The sequence below is a fragment of the Cydia strobilella genome, chromosome 10 (assembly GCF_947568885.1).
Source record: "Cydia strobilella chromosome 10, ilCydStro3.1, whole genome shotgun sequence".
NCBI classification, from domain to species: Eukaryota; Metazoa; Arthropoda; class Insecta; order Lepidoptera; family Tortricidae; genus Cydia; species Cydia strobilella.
The window spans coordinates 17,915,723-17,940,594 of NC_086050.1; the positions used below are offsets into that span (position 1 = coordinate 17,915,723).

Below are 24,872 nucleotides of genomic sequence, written 5' to 3' on the forward strand. Positions count from 1 at the left end.
ACTTTAGCAACGTCCTCGTGCAGGCAAAAGCTAGAAGCCATCGATTTTAAGGAAAAGGAACTTCTGACACGCAATCCAAGTCTAACAATATCCCATAAGGTTAAAAATAAAACTATGAAAACGGATTATATCGCGTATATTGAATTTATAATACATCCCGACGTTTCGAAACCCTTTACAGCGTTCGTGGTCAACGGGTGACTGAGGAAAAATTACAAAGTGCAAAAATACCCACATACTAAAATAATGAACAATCATAGACTACAAACTTTAAGGCTGGTTGTACATGCAAAATCGGTTCATAAGGCTAGTTATACACTATAATTATTTTTCAAGTAGAGAGATATATATATATACGCGATAAAAATAAAAATAAAACTACGCCGGCTCCAACCCTACACCACGGACCCGAGAAGATTTAATTCCCTCCTAAATTGTAGGAGGGTATCCCAATATGGGACCGGCAACAAACTCGGTGGGACACATCTTTTCAAAACATCAGAATGTCCAGCATCATCCAACACTAAGGTCTGACAGTAAAGGTCAGGTGTAAAGGGTTTCGAAACGTCGGGATGTATTATAAATTCAATACGTTTTCATAGTTTTATTTCATGAGTAACTATCGCGGTAACCGAAGACAATATTATCCCATAAGGTTGTTGTTGTCCTATGGCACCCCAGAGGTGCAAAGGGCCTTCATAAGCTCGCGCCACGCCTTCCTACCTTCAGTGACCCAAGGCTCCAGCTCAACCCGAACGCTCGTAGCTCACTCGTGAGTGAGCCACGACGTTGCGCGGCCGGCGGCGGCGGCGGCGGCAACCATAGGTTGGAGCAACACACGACGATCGGACCTTTCGTTCCCACCTATGGTTGCCGCAGTCGCCGCTGCTGGTCGCGCAATGTCGTGGCCGGGCCGTTACTGACAAGAGTGTACAGGGCGCCCGGAGCCACGGCTTCCGTCCGGCGGTTTCCAAACGAAAGCGATGCTTGCGTTATTCAGTGTTAAGCATATATCCCATAATAGATTCTTGCAACTGACATGCAATTCCTTTCTATCTTAAAAAAGAACTTACTTACTTACTGCTGTGGCGCAACGACCCGAAGTGGGTCTTGGTCTCCGACACCAAAGACCGCCATTCTACTTTGTCCAAAGCCGTTTCTGTCCAGTCGACGGCGCCGAGTTCGCTGAGGTCTTTCAGCGTACCTAGAAATCTCAAAAAAGAAAGAATAAGTATTTTATTGTTCTAATTCCGTATTAATTTATCATTGTATTATTTTCCCAAACAGCTACTTAACCCTTTGGCGCCACAGACGGCTGTGGACGTCATCGCAAAGTCTTGCCAAGGATGCCAACTACGGCCACAGCCGTCAGCTTCGCCCAATAGGCACTTACGCGCGATCGCCTGGCGTCCGGGCACGCCATATTTCTTCGCCGTCTGGCGTTCAAAGGGTTAACTTGTGTTATCTACCCAGTAACTTCAGACTACTTCTTTTCACACTTCCCTGTCTAGTTTTAGAATGAAACTTAAACCTAAGTTGTTTTAATAGTTCAAGTATTGAAAATAAATATAAATAACTAAATGTATAAATGTAACTTTCCGGTTGTCCTACCTACCTAGGTAGCATGGAGACTATACCTATATAAAGGAGCCAAATCTCTATGTATGAAAAGTGTCCATCAAAAAACAGTAATTAGGCGGCGCCACCACACACCGAAATACTACCAAAAACAACCTACGTAATTTGGTCGGGTTATTTGTTGCCTTATATGGTTCATGTTATACTCATGTCCCAGAGCCTAACTAGCGCCACCGGAGAGATTAGGAACTATTATTTACAGCTGAAAGCTGGTCACTTTTGCAATAGTTCTGCCATAAGAGATTGTCGTCCTTTCTATACCGTCCATACTAGGTAGGTATATGGCTCATGTTTTTCTTTGATCTGTTTTTATTTGATCTTTTTATTTCTGCTGTTAGTATGTATGTTAACATTATGTATTTAATAATGTACCTCCAGGTCTGTTTTTTAAGTATGTTAAGTACATTTGTACTTCAAATCCATTTGTATATGTGACTGTTTGTGTTCTAAAAAAACTAAAAAAAAAACTGCAATATCATTATAAAAATTACAAATAAATCTACCTTTCACAGGCCGAAGATGGCTTGGTGGTCCGGCTTCGCTTCGAAGCGGTCCGGCTGCCGTGTGCCGGACAAGCGTTGAGAGCTCGCGACGGCGACTCACTCGGGTCTCCGCTTCTGGCCTCTTGGGATGGACCAGACAGCTCTGCTCTGGTAAGATTAATCATCATGCTTAGCCTACTTACATACGAGAACGGATGTTAGGACTACACAGAAACCTCTAACTTTTACAATTTTAAAACAATTTGCTTTGCTTCTTTAGCTAAAACTTGTTAAGCACAGTATCCACCATTGTCATACCATACGCGTTAGAAAACTATTCAAGAAGGTAATTGGTATATGTATGCAGATTATGTGCTCTCCCAAATGTGTTTGTGTGAAAATCCGGCCCTGTTTATACCTGCTTTTCGAGAAACATAACATTGCTTCCTTAGCGCTAGCTAGCCTAGCGCTCGCGTTACCAGTGCAAGCGGGGTCTTCGAATACGTATCTTTGTTTCGCATCGCAGTGTCACAAGTTAAGCTGGTTTGAGAGCGTTTAGTCGCCTACCTTAGACGCACCAGTAGAGAATTATTTCGTGCTCAATAAAGTAGTAATTCAATAAACGCTACCTATGCGGCCTGACCATTTTTTCATAGTAGCACGCGCGTCTGCGGTTTTTAAACAAAAGATAAGACGGTAATCCGTAGAAGCTCACGGAAGAAAATAGAAACTATAGGTACATTACTTATTGGTTTCTCAGGTCGGAGACGTGGAAACCACGACAGACAGCAGCGGAGCGATCGAGATCGCCGGCGGCGGGCATATACTGGTAGAACTGCGTTCGGGTGAAGCGAAGAATCAGGCGGATCAGAACTGCGCGGGAGGCTTTCTGGCACACGCTTCCCAAATTGGTAAGTTTTATGTGGTGATTGGTAAGAAGTTGACTTCAGTTGACGCCATATGCAGCGTATAATGTCACATGGTATGAGAAATCAGTCGCGGATCAGAACTGCGCAGGAGGTTTTCTGGCACACGCTTCCCAAATTGGTAAGTTTTATTTGGTAATTGGTAAGAAGTTGACTTCAGCTGACGCCATATTATGCAGTGTATAAAGTCACATGGTATGAGAAGCCGGCAACTTTCCTATTAAAGTTATACTGTATGCGGCATACGACGTTAACCGGAGATCAAGGTCTAACAACCATAATACCCTGGATAAAATAATGTCAATATGCACGTTTTTCATAAACATTGTATTTATATTTAATGATTACTAAGCTACGTACGCCCACAGCCGTGTACCATTCATCCAAACCAATTTTGAGCGTCTCAAAATAAGATAATTCATTCTTTAAAATTATAAAGTCTATTAATAATCACAGTACGGTGTTGTTTCTTTACTTGAGTATTTCGTAAGTATTTCTTAAAGAAACACAATACACATATGTTTGGTATATATTGTTGGAATTTGAGTAAAACAAGTGGTTTTTCCCATTAATAGAAATATATTTTATAAGCTCACATTGAAACTGAATCCGCCACCATAGATTCACACAACAGAGAAAGAGCGCAACAGTGCTGCAACCATACGTCATAACAGTAATGAGTAAACAAGTAAACGAGATTACATTGCATTCTACCAACATATATGTGTATTGTGTTTCTTAATAAAATAATTTGCCAAATATTCGAGATTAAGGCCGTTCCATCGGCTTGTCTTTGTCACATTTCGCAAGAAAGAACGGGAAAGAACATACGCGCCAAGCGTCAATTTTGATCGAATTTTGTCGGTTTTTATTTATTTTAAAAACGTTACCTTACAATATCGAAATTCTAAAGCTACGAAATTACTATTTACGTTAAGATTGCTTTTTCTTCTTTTTTTGTTTATAGTATCACATAATAAATAACCGAGTAAAGTAGGATTAAGTCCGAGTTAGAGGTTACTTTGGGAATTAATTGTATCGAGCGAAGTGTCATGATTCGTTTATCGGAAGCTATGTTGTTAAAGATAATATAGTCAAGAACTACATATATTTTTTTCACGTCTACGAATATCAACGCCTCTTAGAAAAACATGATCATATAAGGAGATTTTTCGCCTTCTGGCTCAGGGAACCGCCTTAAATACGAATTCAATTGGGGTCATATCCTCCCTTACCCTTTCGGTCCACCGCGCTAAACGAAATCAGACCGGGCTCGTTACTCTTATTCTGTTTCACGGGCTTCACGGGTCGAATCAGTGTCCCATGTGCGGCTACTGTGAGTAATGTATCTGAAAAATTCGTGATGCTCGCTATTATAAGAATAAGAAAATGTATTTAAAAGAAATTGTATTTTATACAATTGTGATAATATAGAGATCATCAGTCGAGTACCGTGTTTAGGCAACGAAGCTTGCTGAGTTGCCTAAGTAAGGTATGAGATTGATACGATATTAGACTAATATTATTAGTCCACGAACTGTCAAATTGTATGGGTTTTCATGACAACACACTAATAATATTAGACTAATATCGTTCGAGAAATGGGCCCCTGTTAGTAGATTATCTGTGTCTTCGTACGTCATATTTTGAAGGATTTTTCGGAGCGTTTCCTTTCACTTTGTGTAGCTGAGCGCTGAGCGTATAATAAATCTAGTAACAGACAGTGGACAGGGCAAAGTGGATAAGGTTAAACAGGAAAGCTGACCCCACCACTATGGGATAGATAGCTAGGAAAAGAGAGAGTAATTTTAGGGAGAGTTGAATCAAATGACGTGACGGTTCGAATTTTTTAATAAAGTTTTAATAAAATTTGCATGTCGTATCCATGACCTATCCGATGAGGACGACTTTTATAAAGCTGGGCCCTGGTTATATTTCTCAGCTTAAGTTTCGAAACTAGAAAACGGATTGTTTTTATTTAGGGAGTCAGCGATCGTTTATAAGACAAACGTGATTTAAGTTAACACTTTAAACTCTTGCGTTTTGTACACATAATTCATGCCATTAACGACTCTAATGCGATTAAATTTTATTATAAAGACTGAATGGTATGGCGAGAAGAACCGGGAATTCCCGGCTGTTTAAGCAAAATACAATTAAAGTAAAAAAAAATTGTGTTAAAAATGACCTTACATAACGTGATAAAGTGTTAATTTCCCTCCCAGAACCGATCCGCAACGCATCAGCAGCCTGGGCGTCTATCGGCGTTGGTCCGGCGTGGCTCGGCGCCGGCGGCGGCGCCAGAGCGGCGGCGATGGCGTTAGCTGCTGCTGCAGCGTTGGCTGCATTAGGACTGGCGCTGCATTCGGCTAGACGAACCACGCCGTATCAAAGAGCGGCGGATAAAGAATCTCTTACTGATAGCGATGGTAAGTTTAGTTTTGTATACATACCTACACCCTTGGAGGATATAACCAAACGGAGTAGCCATTATCAGGCGTTCCCCTCTGTCGAAAATAGTCGGCCAATGGTCATACCCAATATAAGGACTGACGTTTGTCGTTTATGACGTTCGTTTATGGCTATTTTGACGTTACGTTTACATTTGACGTTCCCCTCCCCCGCAAAAATTGGCAGACTTTTTTGTATAGCGACTTACAGACGTGACGTGGCGTCTCTATTGGTTGGTTTTGCATTGCCTACTAAGGAACCGAATTTAACTGTATGGAAAAATCGGTTTAATAACCGAATATTAACCGAATTTTCATACAAATAAAAACCGGTTTTGCATTCCCTACCTCCTAGCCTACACCTATGATTGAAATCAGTGTGGATCTAGATGTGTTGACATTAGCGGCATCAGCCATTTTAGAATATTAAGGGCCAGTGGCACCAACCACAAATAACAGACTGATCAACGTCACGCAGCAGAGAACTATGACACTTCCCATACAATAGAATTTAGCGAACGCTTTAACGGTGACAGACGGTTTGGCACAACTGGTGAATCATTCCACTGTTAAACTAATGTGGATGCCGAAACTGGCATTTGTGCATCTCGAATAGGGGCCCTGATCCTTATTCGCCTTATGCGTGTTGCTTTCCATGCTGGTTGATTTTGGAACTTGACGCAGTGAAGTTCCTCGATTGTATTAAAACCGTATATTATCCTGTCACTCCTTTAACGACCCTCCACGGGACACTGTCATTCCAGGACAAAATGTCAAATAGTAAATAGTGGAAACACGAGTTTTGATCCAGAAAAGATAAGTTTGTGCGTGGAGTCGTAAAAGTTATTCCCAACATTTATTTCGAACACCACATTTCAAAAGCCTTCTGGCCCTTGTGATAAATTCCAAGTTAATTAAATTATTTTCTGTCACAGCATGTTCAGCATCACTAGAGCTCGGAGCCGCCACATCAGGCTCACGGAGCACCCTGCTCTCCGAAGTGGTCGGAGGCAGCGTTTCACTGCGAAGACTGCTGCCTTCAGGACGGACTAGGCATACCAGGCTGAGGGATTCGGATAGGGCGTCGGAGAAAGAGCAAAGGTAAGCGTCTGTAACCTTGTTGTTTGTTGTTGTTGTGTGTTGTGTTGTTGTTGTTTTGTGTTGTGTTGTGTTTGTTGTGTTGTTGTTGTTGTTGTGTGGATTCTAGGCGCCTTTAGTGCCGCAATGCCCTCCTACCCGAAGTTGGAGGCAGCGTTTCTCTGCGAAGGCTGCTGACTTCAGGGGGCCTAGTCAAGATGAGAATCCTTTGCGCCGTAGCGAATGAAACTGAACGTATTGCTGGTGAGCCGAGAGCCGAGAAGCGCTGGTGGCCTAGCGGTAAGAGCGTGCGACTTTCAATCCGGAGGTCGCGGGTTAAAACCCCGGCTCGTACCAATGAGTTTTTTGGAACTTATGTACGAAATATCATTTGATATTTATACCAGTCGTTTTTCAGTGAAGGAAAACATCGTGAGGAAACCGGCCCAATCCTAACAAGGCCTAGTTCCCCATCTGGGTTGGAAGGTCAGATGGCAATCGCTTTCGTAAAAACTAGTGCCTACGTCAATTCTTAGGATTAGTTGTCAAGCGGACCCCGTGCTCCCATGAGCCGTGGCAAAATGCCGGGATAACGCGAGAAAGATGTTGATTGCTAAAAAGTTTAGTGTATCGATTAAAGCCGTTGAAATTTCTCGAATAAATAATACCTACATAAATATCCCAAATACACCAATCAAACTAACAACCTCTCGTGTAACAGAGACGTGCGCCAACAAAGACACTTCAAACCCATTCGTAGATATTAACAAGCCATAACAAGTGTCATACTAATTACTTAGTGAATACAACCCTTCATTCAAGAGTTCGTTATCTCATTTTGAAAGGGAACTCTGTTTTGTTTTCAATTCACTAAAAGCCAGAAACCCATTAAGACATAAAAGCAAACCTCCTGTTTTGCAAAATCGACTATATACTTTGTAAGTTAAAATTTATAATCCCCATGAAATAAAACTATGAAAACGGATTATATAGCGTATATTGAATTTATAATACATCCCGACGTTTCGAACCCTTTACAGCGTTCGTGGTCAACGGGTGACTGAGGAAAAACTACAAAGAAACCAATAGTATTGTCTTCGGTTACCGCGATAGTTACTTATGAAAGAAAATTAAATATATTATTATTATTTGTATGTCCTTTACAAAATCTCGGGACCGTGGGGTCCCGGACATTCCCCCGGTCGATGGTCGAGGATTGGTTGGTCTAGTGGTCGTTAGCCGCGTAAGGTGAAGACGCCGTTCGATTCTGGCCTCAGCCACCGGTGGACTTAGTCGCTTTTTCTTTAGTGTATGGCATCTATTACAGTTAATCCAAATTCAATTTTATTCAAAGGCTTGACGAAGACGAACCAACCGACACTGAAGAGCAAGACAACGCTAGCGAAGGAAGCGCACACAGCGCGGCGAGCGACGCCACCATAACCCCCGAGTCCGCTGCGAGCGCGCCCGCGGGACAAACTAGTGTTAGCGCCATGACGCACTCACCGTTGAAGAGGTCCCAGACTATGGCAGATACGCCACAGGTAATAAAGTCTTCTTCGTTTTCGTATCCTCCTGAGTCCTGAGAGGACGTGACGACTGTGATCACTTCACCAATGCTCTCCGAGTAACTATTCTGACGTTATTCTATCCACCAACGCGCGGTGTGGGTAGTAATAGATTCATTAAACTGCATTTAAAGGTCTAAGAATCGAACAAAGAAGTTTTAAAAAAGAGAAAGATACTAAACATTATACTATTTTTATCTTAGGTCACATCTCCGCCTCTGCCTTCAACGAGCGAGACAGTAACAGAGGACATAAGCACAAGCGTCACCAGTGTAAGCGAGAGGGACTCTTGTAGTGAAAAGGACAAAGATAGCTTGTTGGACAGAAGTGGAAGCAGAGCATCTTCATCGTCCGCTGCTACTCTGACAAACGTAAGTAAAAAGGTATTCCTAGCATTATCCCGGCCTTACGTCACAGTTCCCTTAGTTCCCCAGGGAACGCTTATGGAAGCCTGAGTCTCCAGCAACCTCATCCAAAGAATTGGCACAGCCACTAGTTTTTACGAAAGTGTTTGCCTAAGCATCCCCAAAAGCATCTTTACAATAAAGACATTTTAGGACCCAACCTTCACCAATTTTTAGATAGATGGAGTACTTTGCTTAAAAAATTGTGAAGTCTTATTTTACTATCATGATTTCTTACTTATTACACATCATCACGTGCCATATCCAGGGCTTTTTTGTCTTTTGGATCCTTTCAATAGGAACAACATTTCTCAGCTTCAACTTCAACACCTTTATCTGTCCCAAGGGCGTCGCCAGCTCGCCAGCTGATGGGCTCGGAGACTAGGGGGATGGCCACACATTTTGTTAAATTTTGTTCTCTAGGGCCCCTGTCACCCCCTGGTGACGTCTATAATCTGTCCTTTGTTCGCCAGGGTTGGTACTCGCCAGCGCTGAGTGGAGTATCCGCGGCTCGGATCCGCGACAATCCGAAACACAACAAGGAGAGCTGCAACCGCCGACTGCTGCGGTCTGATCTCAGTCTCACCTCGCATCCTGAGATGGAGATTGATTATTATGACTATGAAGTTAATAATGCAGGTGAGATAGAAAAAAATATTATTGATGCAAATTACGACACAGTATATCGTCAGGTGCCAATGCCAACCAAAACTCACTAATTACTACCACAAGTTCAGAGCCATAGTGAACCGTAGAAGTACCAAAGCAAGGTTTCTACTTCTACTTTAACTATTTGTATCTTTTTATTACTAATTCTATTCTATTCCGTTGTTTTTAAATTAATGTTTAACTATTTGTACCTTTTTAGGATTTTAATTGATAAATACCTAACCACTTTAATTGTTTGCAAAGAAAATTATTATCACAAACAATGTCTTCTTGGTGTCTGAAGAAACGATTGTTGAATGGAATTTTATTTGCAGGTTCAGTTCCTGGCTCGTACCTAGGAATGGACCCTGCTTTCCTGGTCTGGATCCCTCCTATAGAAGAAGGAGACATCATCAAAGAAATAGATGAAAGCAAACTACCTATTTATGAGGTAAATATTTTAATCTTTTCGTGATCCTTTAACCATTTTTTTTACAATTTTTTTAAGAATTATAATTTTCGAACAATTTATATTTTTTGTTTCAGGAAATTCTTCCCAAAGAACTTCATCCAGATCCTGGCAGCAACACAGAGTCACCCGAAGACCGTCCCTCTTGCAGCACTCTCAAGAGGATCGAGCGAGGGAAACCCGACAACAGATCCATCAAGTCCAACGACTCAGTCAAATCCTCGCGAAAAGTCCACGACAGGACCAACATCATCCATCCACTCAACTTCAGCATTACAGACTTACAAAGCTCCCCAAGACTTCCAAAAAGAAGCAGAAAGAAGAAAGAAGACGCTATACAAATGAAAGAACTCACTTTAACAAGATCCCCAGTAAAAGTACACAGGAGAGACAAAAGCGACAATGATAATACATTGAAGAGAGTTAACGATACCGTGAGAGAAACCAAAGATTATGACACTTTGAAAGTAAACACAGATCTCGATGATATAAAGTTTGCAGATGACACTGATTCGTCAAACGAAATCAAATTTGCCGACGATTCACCAGATAGTAATAGATTAATTGATAAATTTAATGTTAAAGCTTAAGTGGATTGTTGAGGTTTAAATAAACTTAAGTTTAACACCCCGTAGACAATCGTTACCATCAGTAATATTTATGTAGAATTTTAGTTTCCCTTAGATTCAAATGCCCGTTTAACTTAAGGACCAATATGTGAATAAATCAGACATATTTATTATATTCTCTCATATCATCAAATCAAAATTAAATGTAGCGCAATATATATTTTTCAAAGATTCCATATGTGTAGTTCACTAATGTAATAGATGTAGAAAATAATTAGTGGGGATAATAGATTACAATTATCAGAACCTATTATATTGTCCAATTATTATTCGGTCCATTCAAGTCCTGACGCGTTTAACGCATCTCATTCTAATAAACTTTTGAGTCGATTATCTAGGCTGTATCAATATTGATTGCTTCTTTAGCGAGTACTTTATCATCTAGTTCCTCCACAAAGCTAATATCCCCACTGCTAGAAGCACTTAGCATTTTATAATCGACAACTTCATTAAGATGTGTAGGATTATATATAATGTCACTGTTTCACCCATCATTATCATTAATATCATTACAATTTCTAGTCACTAGATTTAAGCACGCTAAGATTTGTGTGATATCAGGTTTAAAACTCAAACGTGTATTTCTGCCAAAGAATAAATCTAGTTTAACGAAAACATTGTTGTGAAAATGGTTTTCTAAAATAAAGTTGGTAAATACAAAGAGCTGGCTTTTAGTAATCGCTTCACACTTATTATGAGCATTAATGAACAATACATCGTGTTCTACAAATTTCACGTTGTAAATATCCATTTGAATGTTTGTATCATTAACAATATTGCAATAGTTATTTATTTTATTTAAATTGTATAGAAGACTGAGGATTTTGGGCAGTGCAATATTGAATTGCGTTCTTAAATTATTTATTTATTTATTCTTAATCGTCAATCTTCAGTAAGTAAAATATTTGTGGCAAAAACATCGTTATCTTTTTAAATCTAGTCATCTTGTGTCAAATTAAATCCATTTTATGATTTCTGTTACTATTTATAACAATTATTTTGTACCGCATTTATTAGTTTTATTAAATATTAAGTAGAAAGTTTAAGGGATAATGTTATTTTATTGTAAAACTGTTAGCAATACCTTAAATAGCGTAAAAGGAGGAGTTGTTTTAAATTTAATTCTGTTCCTTTTTTGAGAATAAACAGTTTTTATTTTGTATTTGAAATTGTTGTTTTATTTAACGGATAAATCCGTAATATTTAAAAAAATTAAATGAACCTACAGGCATATTGTCAGTATGTTTATAGATAAGATAAGATAAAAGATATTTATTCATGACGATCACAACACATGGACGAACATGTACAGACAACAACAGCAAGAAAAAAAAGAAATCATTAAGTGTGCATCACGAAATGGACCCAACTCTATAAATCCAGTACTGGTCTTCCGTAGGGCCCATTCGGTGATGCCACGACAGATAACACATAGATACATATTAAAACTACAAAATTACTATATAGCTATAGTACATTATTGTCGAGGCTCGGAAGTAGCTACTTGCTGGCTGAGGATTCGTTTTAAACGGACGACCTTGGGAGTCCGTTTAATTGAATCCGAAGCCAGCAAGTAGCCTTCCAGCCGAGTCATATATAGTGCTTTTCTCAAAAATGGCGCAATAAATACAAATATAATATAAATATTTTACAGAAGCAACGTTCTTATGTATATATATATATTCACAGAAAAAGGTAAAAAGATTTGCTTTGCCGCCTTTTTATTTTTTTAAATTAAAAATAGAAGTGTATTTTTCTGCTGAAAATACGCCAACCTATTTGAGACACCTAAATAGTCGCGGTACCAACATTATAATAGTAAGTACTAATCATCTGTTTGGCTGTTTAATGGACCCATGCCTTCATTTGATATGGCCACTTCAACTTTTAAAAAGTTTGGAACTCGACAAATAATGAAATTTGTATGCAACATTGCAGTCCTGAAATCGAGACTGCAATGTTTTTAACTTTTTCATTTTTTGACTGACCATAAACTACGCACTTCGCGACTTATTTTTTAACCCGCAACGTCGACTTTGCCGTCCATTTTTGAGAAAAATATATATAGCTACTCACATGAGATACCTAATCATTCCCTCATAACCTGAACACGCAGAGAATGCGTGTCTCGCGTATAAAATATGGATAGCGAGCTGACATAGCGGGCCAGGAATTTAATCTAGGCAGTCAACTATTTGCCAATCAACGTGCACCAATATTCAATATGGAATGCAGGTAATAGTCGAAAACTGCGAACATTTTAGGGGTTTTAAATTGGAGTATTCGAGTAATGAAGGAAGAATGGTGGTCAGCTATTTCATATATTATACAGCCCGGTCAGCTAACTGATATTCAGAATAAAGACGGAAGGGGGACGAAATCATGTTGACTGCTTCTTCATACAAACGTTAACATAATAGAAAATATTTTTAAGCAATTTTATGTATATTAAAAAATTCGATTTTTTTATTGTTAAAAGAGTTCTGACAGAAATAGCTTGTAGCATTTAATAATTTGTATAGAATTCGTTTTTCACTCCTACTCAAAATAATAAAAAAATCGAAACAAGTCAAACAAAGGGGCAAACTTATGGATATACAGTAAACTGTGTAAAAATATTTTACATAATGTCAATAACCAGGGAGGAAAATAGGGACTATGTTTGTATGGAGAACTGGTGGTGGTAAGGGTGCATTCAGAAAGTACAGAGCTATATAAAATAAAGGTAAGGGTAACGCAGCGTACTACGTAGGCGAACACTCGCGAACGATGCGATGCGGCGCGAGGTGAATCAATCCTTTTATACCCATAGAAGTGTCCTACGTGGGCGATCTAGTTGCGAACGCGAACGCCTTGGGCCTTCCCTTCGCGTTCGCGAGTGTTCGCCTACGTAAGACGCAGCGTAAGAGTAGCGGTAAGAGTAGCGGTAAGGTAGATGAAATAGACAGTAAAGTCCTAACTAGGTGACCTAATCTAAAATCTCCCTCGTAGGACAATGGACATCGGCAGAGTTACAAACACAATTAAATCAGGCCAGCATTGCAATCGCTTTTTAGTTCGACCACAAACCCCTACTATTAGACGAAGCATATCAGACAACCTTTTGATGTTAGGATTAGTACACACACACACACACGCACACAAATGCATGCAAGTTTTTGAATAGCCTTCCCGCTATATTATTGTTTGTACCTAAATTAGATATTATATATTTTATGTTACAAGTTAAGTTAAGTCTAATGGTTCTTTATAATTCTAACTGATTATATAATACGGGCAAACACTGGGGCTGCAACACAGTGTAAACTAACGCAGTCTCCATCAGGGCTCCAACTGCATATATGTACCATGTATGTTTTGATCAATAAAGATTTATTTATTATTATTATTATTATATAAAAGGACATAGATTTGACATAAAGATGCATTTTACCCAAGGGCCTGACACTCTTTGATAGATAAAGATAGTCTTATTGCGATTCCTATAAGAGAAACAAAAAAATAGTGCCATGCTTTGTCCTTATCACCGACCGGGTGGCATCATAAGTAGGAGGCGATGGCGAAATACCGAAATGTATAAGAGTGAAAGAGAAAAAATCCTATGCCATAAAATTTTTATATGAGTATTCTTTCTCTTACGCCCGGTCGCTCGGTGGCGCGTCTATAACTACTTGTATATACTATGTCTATGATTTTACCATATGTTGTAATCCACTTCATTTTGCTGCATGCTACAAAACCGGCGTTGTATGAAAAAACGCGATTTACCAATTTATCATGGACAGGATCAAAAATGAAATTGATCCCACTACACATTTTATACTCAGGAATCAGGCGGCCTAGCCAAGGTGACGGTCACTTGCGCTTCGCTATCGAATCGCTTTGTGTCTCTATCACTCTACCATATTAGTGTGACAGTGACAGGTGCGTTTCGTTCGCTACGTAGCGTTAGCGATTGGCATGTTGTCTACAGGGCCAGGTCAGACACTGTCAGTATTTTAATGACAATTTAGTATTTAGTCAGAGGAAGATGGGCATTATAGTAAAATGGCCCTTATATCGTACAGAATAGGGAACTATATAGTTATGCACCAAATTTTATCAAATTCTTACCAAAAAAAAACTACAACAAAATATTACTCGGCCCATTATGTACTTACTTACTAGAAAGAAAGAAAGAAAGAAAGAAAAAGCATTTATTAGCACAACATAACAAGACTAAAACTAGAAATAATTGAACAGAATGAGGTTGCGCTAAATGGTCCTTACTCAGCTTGGTGTCACGGTGTGAGCCAACATGGCACACTCCGCGACGCTGATTTTCAGTAAGGCCCAGTAGATGGACTAGTACACACAATGTAAAAAATAAATAAGGGAAAGCTTAAATACAAATAACAATCAAATTACTTAATTAAAATTAGCCTACTACGATGACGCAACGACCCAAAGGCAAAGTGAGTCCTGACCTCCGACACCAGATCACGCTATGCCCATGCCTCTCGGTCTTGCGATAGCTCTCGCCAGTCGCCATGGCCGAGGTTGAGCAGGTCTTGACAACTGTTAACTTGTGTTAACAGCGCCATCTATGGGACACCCTCAACAATACAACAAGAGAGAAGAGAAAAGATCTAGAAGACAGGGGTGGTCCATAAATATGTGGTCTTTAAACTATTATTACTAACGTATAGAACCGGCGCAGAGAGCCAGTATCTTGCGCCATGAGTTGCTGTCGTTTTAACAACAAACCATAGCGCCATGACAACAAACCTGAACGCGTAAGCGCCATGAATTTTACGGCGCTTACGGCGCGTTTTGTTCGCGTGTGGTCGCGTGGTACAGGTAGTGATTGCGAGAATTTCATTGTTTGGTATGGCTTAATATCTATAGTAATAATAACTCGATGCGGTGTACTGCAGCGATCCGGATTCCACCGTCCCAGAAGCGACTTGCCCAATGGAAGAGTTTCCGCGCCCCTCCTGACGACTACGTCCGCCCCGCTGAAGCGCTTCCCGCTGGGCATAAGCAGCCGTGGCCGATCTGGAAAGCCTTAAACAGACTGCGTTCCCAAAGAGGTCGGTCGTAGCAAAGAGAACATGCTTAAGTGGGGCGCTCTAAGCGGCCCAGACGCCCAATGCCCATGTGGGACGACTCCCCAAACAATGGAACACATGTTATCTTGCCCAGCGTGCCCGCATTCCTGCTCTGAGCAGGATCTCCGTGATGCGACGGACAGGGCGATAAATGTCGCTGCCTTTTGGTCCCGCACAGTCTGAAAGTCTGAAACCATCGACACGAGAAGAAGAAGATAACTCGATGTATGTGGTGTCTTTTATTAGTGTAAGTGATCTATGACACAAACAAAACTCCAGGTAAATTAAGTTCTTCAGAGTTAGGTTATCCAGTATTTTACAGGCTATAGACTAAACAGTCCTTGCGAGACTTAGACTAAGTTTGTAGTGTTGTGTGAAGTAAATTAGGTACTACTGTGTTCTAGACTTTAGTTGGTCAGTAAAGCTAGTTAAGATCTCGTACTTTAAGACTAGGATAGGGGATGATCGATCATGCAAACGTAGGTAGTCCTCATTTTCCTCTCTGCATATCAACTTTATTGAAAATATTTTGACACAATTTGTTGTGTATCAAGCACAGGTATGCACTTACGTTAAATTTTTTTCGTTTTTTTAATTATTATAAGTGAGAATTTAAAAAATTGTATCAAATCTGTTTTTAACTCCTATTTTTTCCAATAATCAAAAAATCGAAAAAAGTGAAACGTATATAAACGTACCTATAGCTATGGTTAATACCTACATCAAATTATATAAAAATATATTCCATAATGTCAATATCCAGAGGAACGAGGCCGCCCTTTCCTCTTAAGAAGTTTATTTAACCCGAGGCCGAAAAAAACTTTCACAGATTTCAGTTGATTAAAAAGTGAAGGCACAACATTTTTTTTTAAAGGAAGTTAAAGATTCTATAGCGCATTAGTACAGTCGCCATCAGATATATCGGAGCGGCCAAGGTGCTCACAAATATCTGAACACGCCTTTATTGTCAAGGCGCGTTAGAGTGCGTGTTCAGATATTTTTGAGCACCTCGGCCGCTCCGATATATCTGATGGCGACTGTACAAACGACTCTATTCAGAATAATCATAACATATTTTTCATCACACTCGCTCAGTAAATGTGGAATTACACGCAGGCTTAGCGGGAACTGTACAAAAAGCGTTTTCCCTAGGGAGTTATAAAGTTTCTAATATTAACAGTTTTTGTCTTTATACTTCATTTTTGTATCGCAAGTGTGATGATAAACATTGTGTGTAACTCGGGGCGTAATAATATTGCAAACTCGAGTCTATAAATCCGTCGCGATTTAACTATACTCTCGTTTGCAATATTTAACTAACGCCCCATGTTGCACAACGAAACTATTATTCAAATAGCGAATACCTTAAATTACCCAACGGTTCTGTTCAGCTCCCTAGGGCCTAACTCTGACTTAACTTTGGACTCGTGCGGTCACCTCACTATTGTTATACAAACGTCGTATGTTAATACGGGAATAGTATGAAGATACGACGTTTTTACATTAAATGGTAGTTCAATGTTGTGTTACAGTCGCCATCAGATATATCGGAGCGGCCGAGGTGCTCACAAATATCTGAACACGCCTCTATTGTCAAGGCGTTAGAGTGCGTGTTCAGATATTTTTGAGCACCTCGGCCGCTCCGATATGTCTGATGGCGACTGTACAAACGTATTATGTGACTATGGGAGTTGTAGGGGGATACGACCTTTTGATATTAAATATAGTGTTCAGTCTATGGGACTAAGCTAAAGGGGCCCACTGACTATCAGTCCGCCAGACGATATCGGCCTGTCAGTTGTTCGGAACTGTCAAATTTTTGTTCTAACTGACAGGGCGATATCGTCCGGCGGACTGATAGTCAGTGGGCCCCTTAACGCTAGCCATTTAAGTTAGGTAATGAGCTAATGTGTAGAACCTAAAAAGCCGGGGTCGTGTCGTACAGTCGCCATCAGATATATCGGAGCGGCCGAGGCGCTCACAAATATCTGAACACGCCTCTATTGTTAAGGCGTTAGAGTGCGTGTTCAGATATTTTTGAGCACCTCGGCCGCTCCGATATATCTGATGGCTACTGTACAAAAAAGTCAAAGAGCTGCGATGGCGCAGGAAAGGGAAAGCTGGAAGATACTACACTACTCTTAAGTTAATGATGATGATGATGACTATATAGTTGAGATTGAGATCCAATTTCCAATTTATTTTATTTTATTTGGCTCACAAAACAAGTTACAGACATTTATTAATTACATTAATGACGTACAGTTCAGATCTGGACCGTAACGTGTGCACAAAATTAAAGGAAAGGAACATTCAGTTAAAATATAACGCTTGAGGGAGGAGATATATTATTATATCCATTCTTCCATACTTATACTTATATACTTATAATAATATTATAAATGCGAAAGTCTGTCTGTCTGTCTGTCTGTCTGTCTGTCTGTGTGTTACCTCTTCACGCTTAAACCGCTGAACCGATTTAGTTGAAATTTGGCGTAGAGATAGTTTGAGTCTCGGGGAAGGACATAGGATAGTTTTTATCCCGAAAATCATCCCTTAAGAGGGTGAAAAGCGGGGTGGAATCATGGTGGAATTGAGATAATAAATGAGTTGCCTAATATTTGTGTGCATATTATGCTCAAATTGAATGATTGCTATAAGACTTTCTCCAGGCGCTATTCTTACTTTAGCTGGGGTTACTAAGTCCACGCAGACGAAGTCGCGGGCAAAAGCTAGTATTATATAAACAGTAGTAAGATTGTAAGTCTACATAAACGTAATTAAGTTATCTACTACTTAAACTAGGTCTAAAACTAAGCAAGATAAAATATTTAAAACGAGCTAAGAACTAGATAAAAAGCATTTTTGGCATATTGATGTGCGAACGCAGGCTTATGGACAGAAAGTGTTACGTATTTTATTTAAATAAAAATCCGGCCAAGTGCGAGTCGGACTCGCGCACCGAGGGTTCCGTACTTTTTAGTATTTGTTGTTATAGCGGCAACAGACAGACGGACAGACGGACAGCGGAGTCTTAGTAATCTTAGAGTCCCGTTTTTACCTTTTAGGTACGGAACCCTAAAAAAACAGCTGCCATACGTCACCCTAGAAAATCTAGTTTAGGTGAAATCTGGAAAAGTGCCCATGTGCTACCGCAGCTCCAATACATCAAACGTGACAAGTTGACACGTCATACATCAGACGCCCGTCCGCCAACGTCTACGGAAAGTGGGTTAACATTTTGGTCATAATAAATACAGACTATATTATGTAAAATTTAAGTAAATAACGAGTAAATACAAATAAAAACCGGAAAAGTGCGAGTCGGACTCGCGCACGAAGAGTTCCGTACCATTACGCAAAAAACTGCTATAAAATCACGTTTGTTGTATTGGAGCCCCACTTAAATATTAATTTTATCCTGTTTTTAGTATTTGTTGTTATAGCGGCAACAGAAATACATCATCTGTGAAAATTTCAACTGTCTATTATAATTCATACACATACACATATATAAGTCTATAGCATAGCTACGCAAAAACACTCATGCATTATCACTTAAATGGCTTGATTGTCGTAACACAATGGAATCAATTAATTTTAGACTAATTACAGGTTCTTAACTGTACAAATTGTTTGCAAATTTTGCAATTCACTCAATTATTGTCAATAAAGCGCCAATGTAAAACTAAAATGACTACGCCATAGAGCCAGCGGCTGTTTCCGATATCCGATAGGCTTGTGTAGTACATGTACTAAAATCAAAAAGACACGATTCCCTCCACTGTACTAGACCGAACTATTTCCTAATGATTCTGCTCTTAGTACGTTTTAGTACACTATACTACACGCGAACGAAACAAAATGGAAGCGAGGACCGAGGAGTGACAATGACAGCAAAGCGATCCGAGTGATCCGAGGGCCTGACACTCTTTGATAGAGAAAGATAGTCTTAATGCGATTCCTATAAGAGGAAAGAGAAAATATTGCTATGCTTTGTCCTTATCACCGACCGGGTGGCAGCATAGGTAGGAGGCGATGGCGAAATACCGAAATTTATAAAAGTGAAAGAGAGAAAATATGCTTTCTCTTACCCCGGTCGCACGGTGGCGCATCTATAACTACTTGTATATACTATGTCTATGGATTGATCCGACTCATCCATAGACATAGTATAGTAGTTATAGTCATGAAACCGAGCGACCAGGGGTAAGAGAATAGAAAGACATATTCATGTATTGACAGGTTAATGTATGGCAGCATAATCCTTTTTCTCATTCACTCTTATAAATTTCGGTATTTCGCCATCGCCTCCTGCTGCCATAACCCGACCATGAAAAAAAAACCCCATCGGTGATAAGGACCAAGCATGGCACTATTTTCTCTTTCCTCTTATAGGAATCGCAATAAGACCACAGATTAATAAATAGTTACTTGATAAGACTCTTCTGAGATCTTTCTCTATCAAAGTGTCAGGCCCTTGGACTCATCCGACCGAACTAAAACTAAACGTCGACTCTCTCTGTGTACTACTGTACAAAAACACCGAACTAGTACAGTTGTGAATTATACTAGTTGTATCTTTTCAGTGAACGAGCATGCATAACTCTAATATCCGATATCGGATCGTACAATGTGAAAACGCTCCAAAAGTGAACCCATAAACCTCTTATAAGACACGCTCCCGATTGGACCCGATGTCCGAACTGAATTGACCAAATTCTGTACGAAAAAACTTAAAGCGAATGCCAATTACAGTGATATATCGCTGGAAGTGACTCAAAAGTATAGTACAATAGTTATTTAATCCATACTATCCATCTTTACTAATATTATAAATGCGAAAGTCTGTCTGTCTGTCTGTCTGTCTGTCTGTCTGTGTGTTCCCTCTTCACGCTTAAACCGCTGAACCGATTTAGATGAAATTTGGCATAGAGATAGGTTGAGTCCCTGAGAAGGACATAGGATAGTTATTATCCCGAAAATCATCCCTTAAGAAAGTAAAAAGCGGGGTGGAATTGAGATAATTAACGAAGTGCCTGCTAATTTGTGTGCATAATATGCTTAAATTTAGATTGCTATGAGATTTTCTCCAGGCGCTATTCTTACTCTAGCTGCGGTTACTAAGTCCACGCAGACAAAGTCGCGGGCAAAAGCTAGTAGACTTATAATGCTTATATTGACCGGGATATAGACCGTGATTACCTTTTGTATTGTTTTGGAGCTCCCGATATTTCGACGCAGTCACATGCTATGGTAATCACGGTCTTCGGAATATTAGCACGAGGTGTTAAACAGCAACTTTGTTCGGGGTCCCTTTGTTTGACATAATTATTGAAAGTCATAATGTAATGATTGTCATATTATCATTAGTCATAATTCTGAAACCGTTAACTTTTCAGGATTTTCCTCAGGTTATCCTACAGGTTAGGTTAGGTTTGTTTTATGCCAATCCTGAAAAGTAACGGGTTTCTGAGAAAAACCAAATTATGACTAACGAAAATGTGGACAAACAATACATTATGACTGTAAACTATATGGGAAACAATAGAGACCCGGCCGATTACTATGGAGTTGTCAATAAGTATTATAGTCTCCCTACTTCTGTTGCTGAGTGTACTAAGGATGGCGACTTCCAGGGAATGTCCAATAAAACTATTCAACTGTATCTTCTAGTGTATAGTATCCGGAACCATTAATTCCAGTGTCCGGCAGTGTCGTGAGTCCGGCTAACTGCGTTCGGGCTCCGCTCTGATTAAACCCTCTCCTAGCATATTCATACGTTTGGAGTTTGGAGGTCTGTGCCAATGAAAACATTACTTGTAAAATACTCACTTATAAAGTTTTCTCTTGGGACCTTAACCATTTACCGTAACCTTTTACACAGACAGACACACATGGCGTCGAATAAAAATAACACCCCTTTTTGCGTGCGGGGCATGGGCGTCCTCCCCCCTAGGGAACAAGATTTCTAAGTAAATGTATGCCCCTCCCCCTCGCCTAGGTCATGGGCTATATGACCTGCCTCCCCCCCCCTAGTCCATCAGCTGGCGAACCCCTTGCGCGGGGGTTAATACTTTTTTTTAAGAGGGCGCGTAAACCCAGCAAATTAGAAAGGAATAAAAAATGCGGCGCACCGTGCGAAACTTGCGACGGAAGATTTGACGACCGCGCGAGTTTTTCACGTTTCTCCTCAATAACTGGAATTATACTTCTGATTATAATTTCGTTGCACAAATCCCTCGGCTATATCACTAGCTATTTTATACTAAAATTATACTGCTATAGAATGCTGGGTAATGATATAAAATTGAAAATAAATGAAAAATGGACATGTTTTCGTGATTTTTTTTTATCGAGCCAACTTTATCCTTTTAAGGTTTTGCTTGCAGTCAGCCCTCGTAAATATAGTCTAGTTTCTATGAATTCTATGTGATTTTTTTCATTACAATTGCCCTTCATTAAAACGTGTAAAAATTTATAAAAAACCTGCAATTTTGCAGGAGCCCCCTCTTAAAGTAACCCCCCCTTTAAGTGGCTCCTGTGATGTTGCTTATGTCCATGGGCGACGATGACTGCTTCCCATCAGGCGGCTCGTCTGCTCGTTTGCTGACTATCACATAAAAAAACCATAGAAAGTTGCCTAGCGTTATAAATTAACGATCGATCTGATGCGCACATTTGCTCCTAACTTTTTAACAGGCGCAATTTTTACTTACAAGTTTTTGGAGAGATTTGGAACTTTAAGTTCCTCGTTCCTCTGTAAACATCAGTAATTATAAAGTTCCATAAAAGAACCAATTCACAATCCAAATAACCCTTCTTCACTAAAATCTCAACGGGTTTGAGAGCCCATAACTCGTGTTTCGGATTCCGAACAAAAAGGACAAGGCTGATTCGGTCCTTCGCTTTCCCCTTTCCCAAGCTCATTCAGGAAACCAGTTTATTCTTGACCTATTTTCTTACAGTTCTTATAAATCCAGAGGTCATTGTATACTAGTTGTTCTCTAAAACAATGCGAGATAGGAATTGTCTATATAGGTACGATTAGGTTCTAGTCTAATGGGAAAAGGTACAATTTAACGTTTTGCTCCGAAATTCTATTGCTGCCAGATATTTACAGTGCTCTGAGTCAATCTGTTTAGTGTTTAGTTCTCTGTAAGTTAAAAGTAATTTAGGTTAATTCTTTAGTAAATTAGGTAATCTAACTTGTACGTTGATTTCGTCTTTTTCAATTAACATTTCAGTAGAATTGCTCTACCATGGTAGAGTGTACTCGATCCCATGGCGCCCTCACAAACGGCAAAGAGGATATGAAACGCCGGAGTGGGTTTAGTGGGTAGGGCCAGGTTCTCCCTCCCCTCTCGCCAGTTGAGAGGGGACAGGAGCCGCGAGTCCCACACACCCCCCCATCAATGGCCATCTCGCGGCCGGGGGGACGGTGCGTAAAAGCATTCGCCCACTCCGTTAACAAAAAAAAAAACATACTTATAATTTTTGGGTATAAGGCCCAACATTGGGTCCTAAAACAAGCCTAATCAAAACCCTTCTCAAGCAAACACTGCAAAAAGCCAAGACCTTAAATAGGTACCCCCATAATCTTATACTACTTATACCGTCATTAGGGGAGAGTGGAGATCATCGCAAGGAATCCTTATAATTGCGGCAGGTGCAGGACGCAATTACCCCACTTTCCCCTCGGGAAGGAAACAATTTGAGTCACAGGGAAAGACGTCACATGTTATCCTTAGATGATGGGAAAGTTAGATTCGGAGGCGTCGTTGTCGTAGTTCAGTTTAGTAACGATATCATCTGGGAGCAGCGTTACTATGTCACATCGTAACGCAGCGTAGGCGAACAACACGCGAACGCGAAGCGAAGCGATGCAGCGCGGGGTGAATCAATCCTTTGATACCTATAGAAGTGTCCTACATGGGCGACCTCGTTGCGAATGCGAACGCCGCGCCGCGCCGTGCCGCTTCGCGTTCGCGAGTCGTTCGCTTACGTAAGACGCTGCGACTGTTAAATTATAGCGTTGACGTTATGTTACCGTCCTTGATAGCAACGCAGGTTATCAAGGAAATTGTTCGCGGCAACGCTTTAGTAAGTACCTAATAATGTTGCAACAATAACGCTGTTGCAGTCGCCATCTGAAGGTCCCCTTTAGCACACTTTAGTCACTCCCAAGGGTCTGACACTCTTTGATAGAGAAAGAGTCTTATTGCGATTCCTATAAGAGGAAAGAAAATAGTGCCATGCTTTGTCTTTATCACCGACCGGGCATTTTTTTATGGTCGGTTTATGGCATGATAGCAAGGAAGCGATGGCGAAATATCGAAATTTATAGGAGTGAAAGAGAAAAAGGATTATGCTGCCATACATAAAACTGTCAATACATGAACATGTCTTTCTCTTACCCCTGGTCGCTTGGTTTTATGTCTATAACTACTCGTATAGACTATGTCTATTATGTTCACTCCACTCTGTAAGCGTTCGCGAGTCTCGCATGGCACTACTTACTACGTATTTAGGTACCAGCAACACAGTTGTAACTTAATAAAATTATCTAGCCTTGTAAAGATTCTAGAATGTTCCTTGTCTAACCATTTAGTACATCGTTCCCCTTACAATCTACTCGCAAAGAGGCATTAGCCGCTTCACTTCCGCTTGTGAGATATCGCGACTCGAGAACTAAGCGTGCATGCGACACAGATCACCATCCTATTAGATAGAGCATATAAGACAACTCGCGCTATACAGTGTGAAATTTTAACCACGTAATACTCTGCGTAATACTTTATGGCTCCTCTACACGATGGACCATCATAGTGGCCCACTAAGATGGACCACCGCAGCGTGCAGGTAGTGGTGTCGGATGGCTTATGGCGCGGCGGGATGGGCCATAACTAGATTTAGACTTATTTTTAACATGACTGGCACCCCTTTACCTCAATTAGTTCTTAAGTAGTATTTAATTTTGTACGCAATATGGGTAAATGCCTGAAATAAAAGCTTTTTATTTATTTATTTATTATTATAACCCAATATGTACTTATGAGAAATCGCTTGTAGGGTAAACTCACATTATTTGGTGACACGCCTAATTCGGTGATACAAGTTTTGAAGCATGACACCGGAGGAAAGCTAGTGAATTAGGGCCTTTTAAATGGGCCTCATGGCAAAGCCGCCGAAGCCGTGAAGCCGTGAGGTCCCAAGGCCCTAATTCACTAGCTTTCCTTGTCCGACGCTGAATGCTGATAGATGGGATTCCACCCTAATGTTTACGGGTCTGTAGCTAAATAAAAAGGTAAACAATATTTAAAAAAACCGGACAAGGGCGAGTCGGACTCGCCCACCGAGGGTCCCGTACTTTTAAGTATTTGTTGTTATAGCGGCAACAGAAATACATCGTGTGTGAAAATTTCAACTGTCTAGCTATCAAGGTTCATGAGATGTGATGAGATACAGCCTGACAGACAGCTAGATGGACA

The 24,872-nt window shown here is 40.2% G+C and overlaps 1 protein-coding gene across 1 annotated transcript in view; it reads left to right on the forward strand.

The window, feature by feature from the left end:
- The window catches only part of LOC134744537 (uncharacterized), a 139,149-nt gene extending 127,689 nt beyond the window's left edge, over positions 1 to 11,460 (forward strand). Inside the window, exons 9-17 of the mRNA XM_063678354.1 lie at positions 2,151 to 2,291; positions 2,881 to 3,031; positions 5,272 to 5,475; positions 6,432 to 6,597; positions 7,928 to 8,117; positions 8,345 to 8,512; positions 9,019 to 9,184; positions 9,529 to 9,644; positions 9,740 to 11,460. Coding sequence (XP_063534424.1) covers positions 2,151 to 2,291; positions 2,881 to 3,031; positions 5,272 to 5,475; positions 6,432 to 6,597; positions 7,928 to 8,117; positions 8,345 to 8,512; positions 9,019 to 9,184; positions 9,529 to 9,644; positions 9,740 to 10,252 — 1,815 coding nt within the window. The 3' untranslated portion in view covers positions 10,253 to 11,460. The remainder of the gene's footprint in view (positions 1 to 2,150; positions 2,292 to 2,880; positions 3,032 to 5,271; positions 5,476 to 6,431; positions 6,598 to 7,927; positions 8,118 to 8,344; positions 8,513 to 9,018; positions 9,185 to 9,528; positions 9,645 to 9,739) is intronic.
- The last annotated feature ends 13,412 nt before the right edge of the window (positions 11,461 to 24,872 follow it).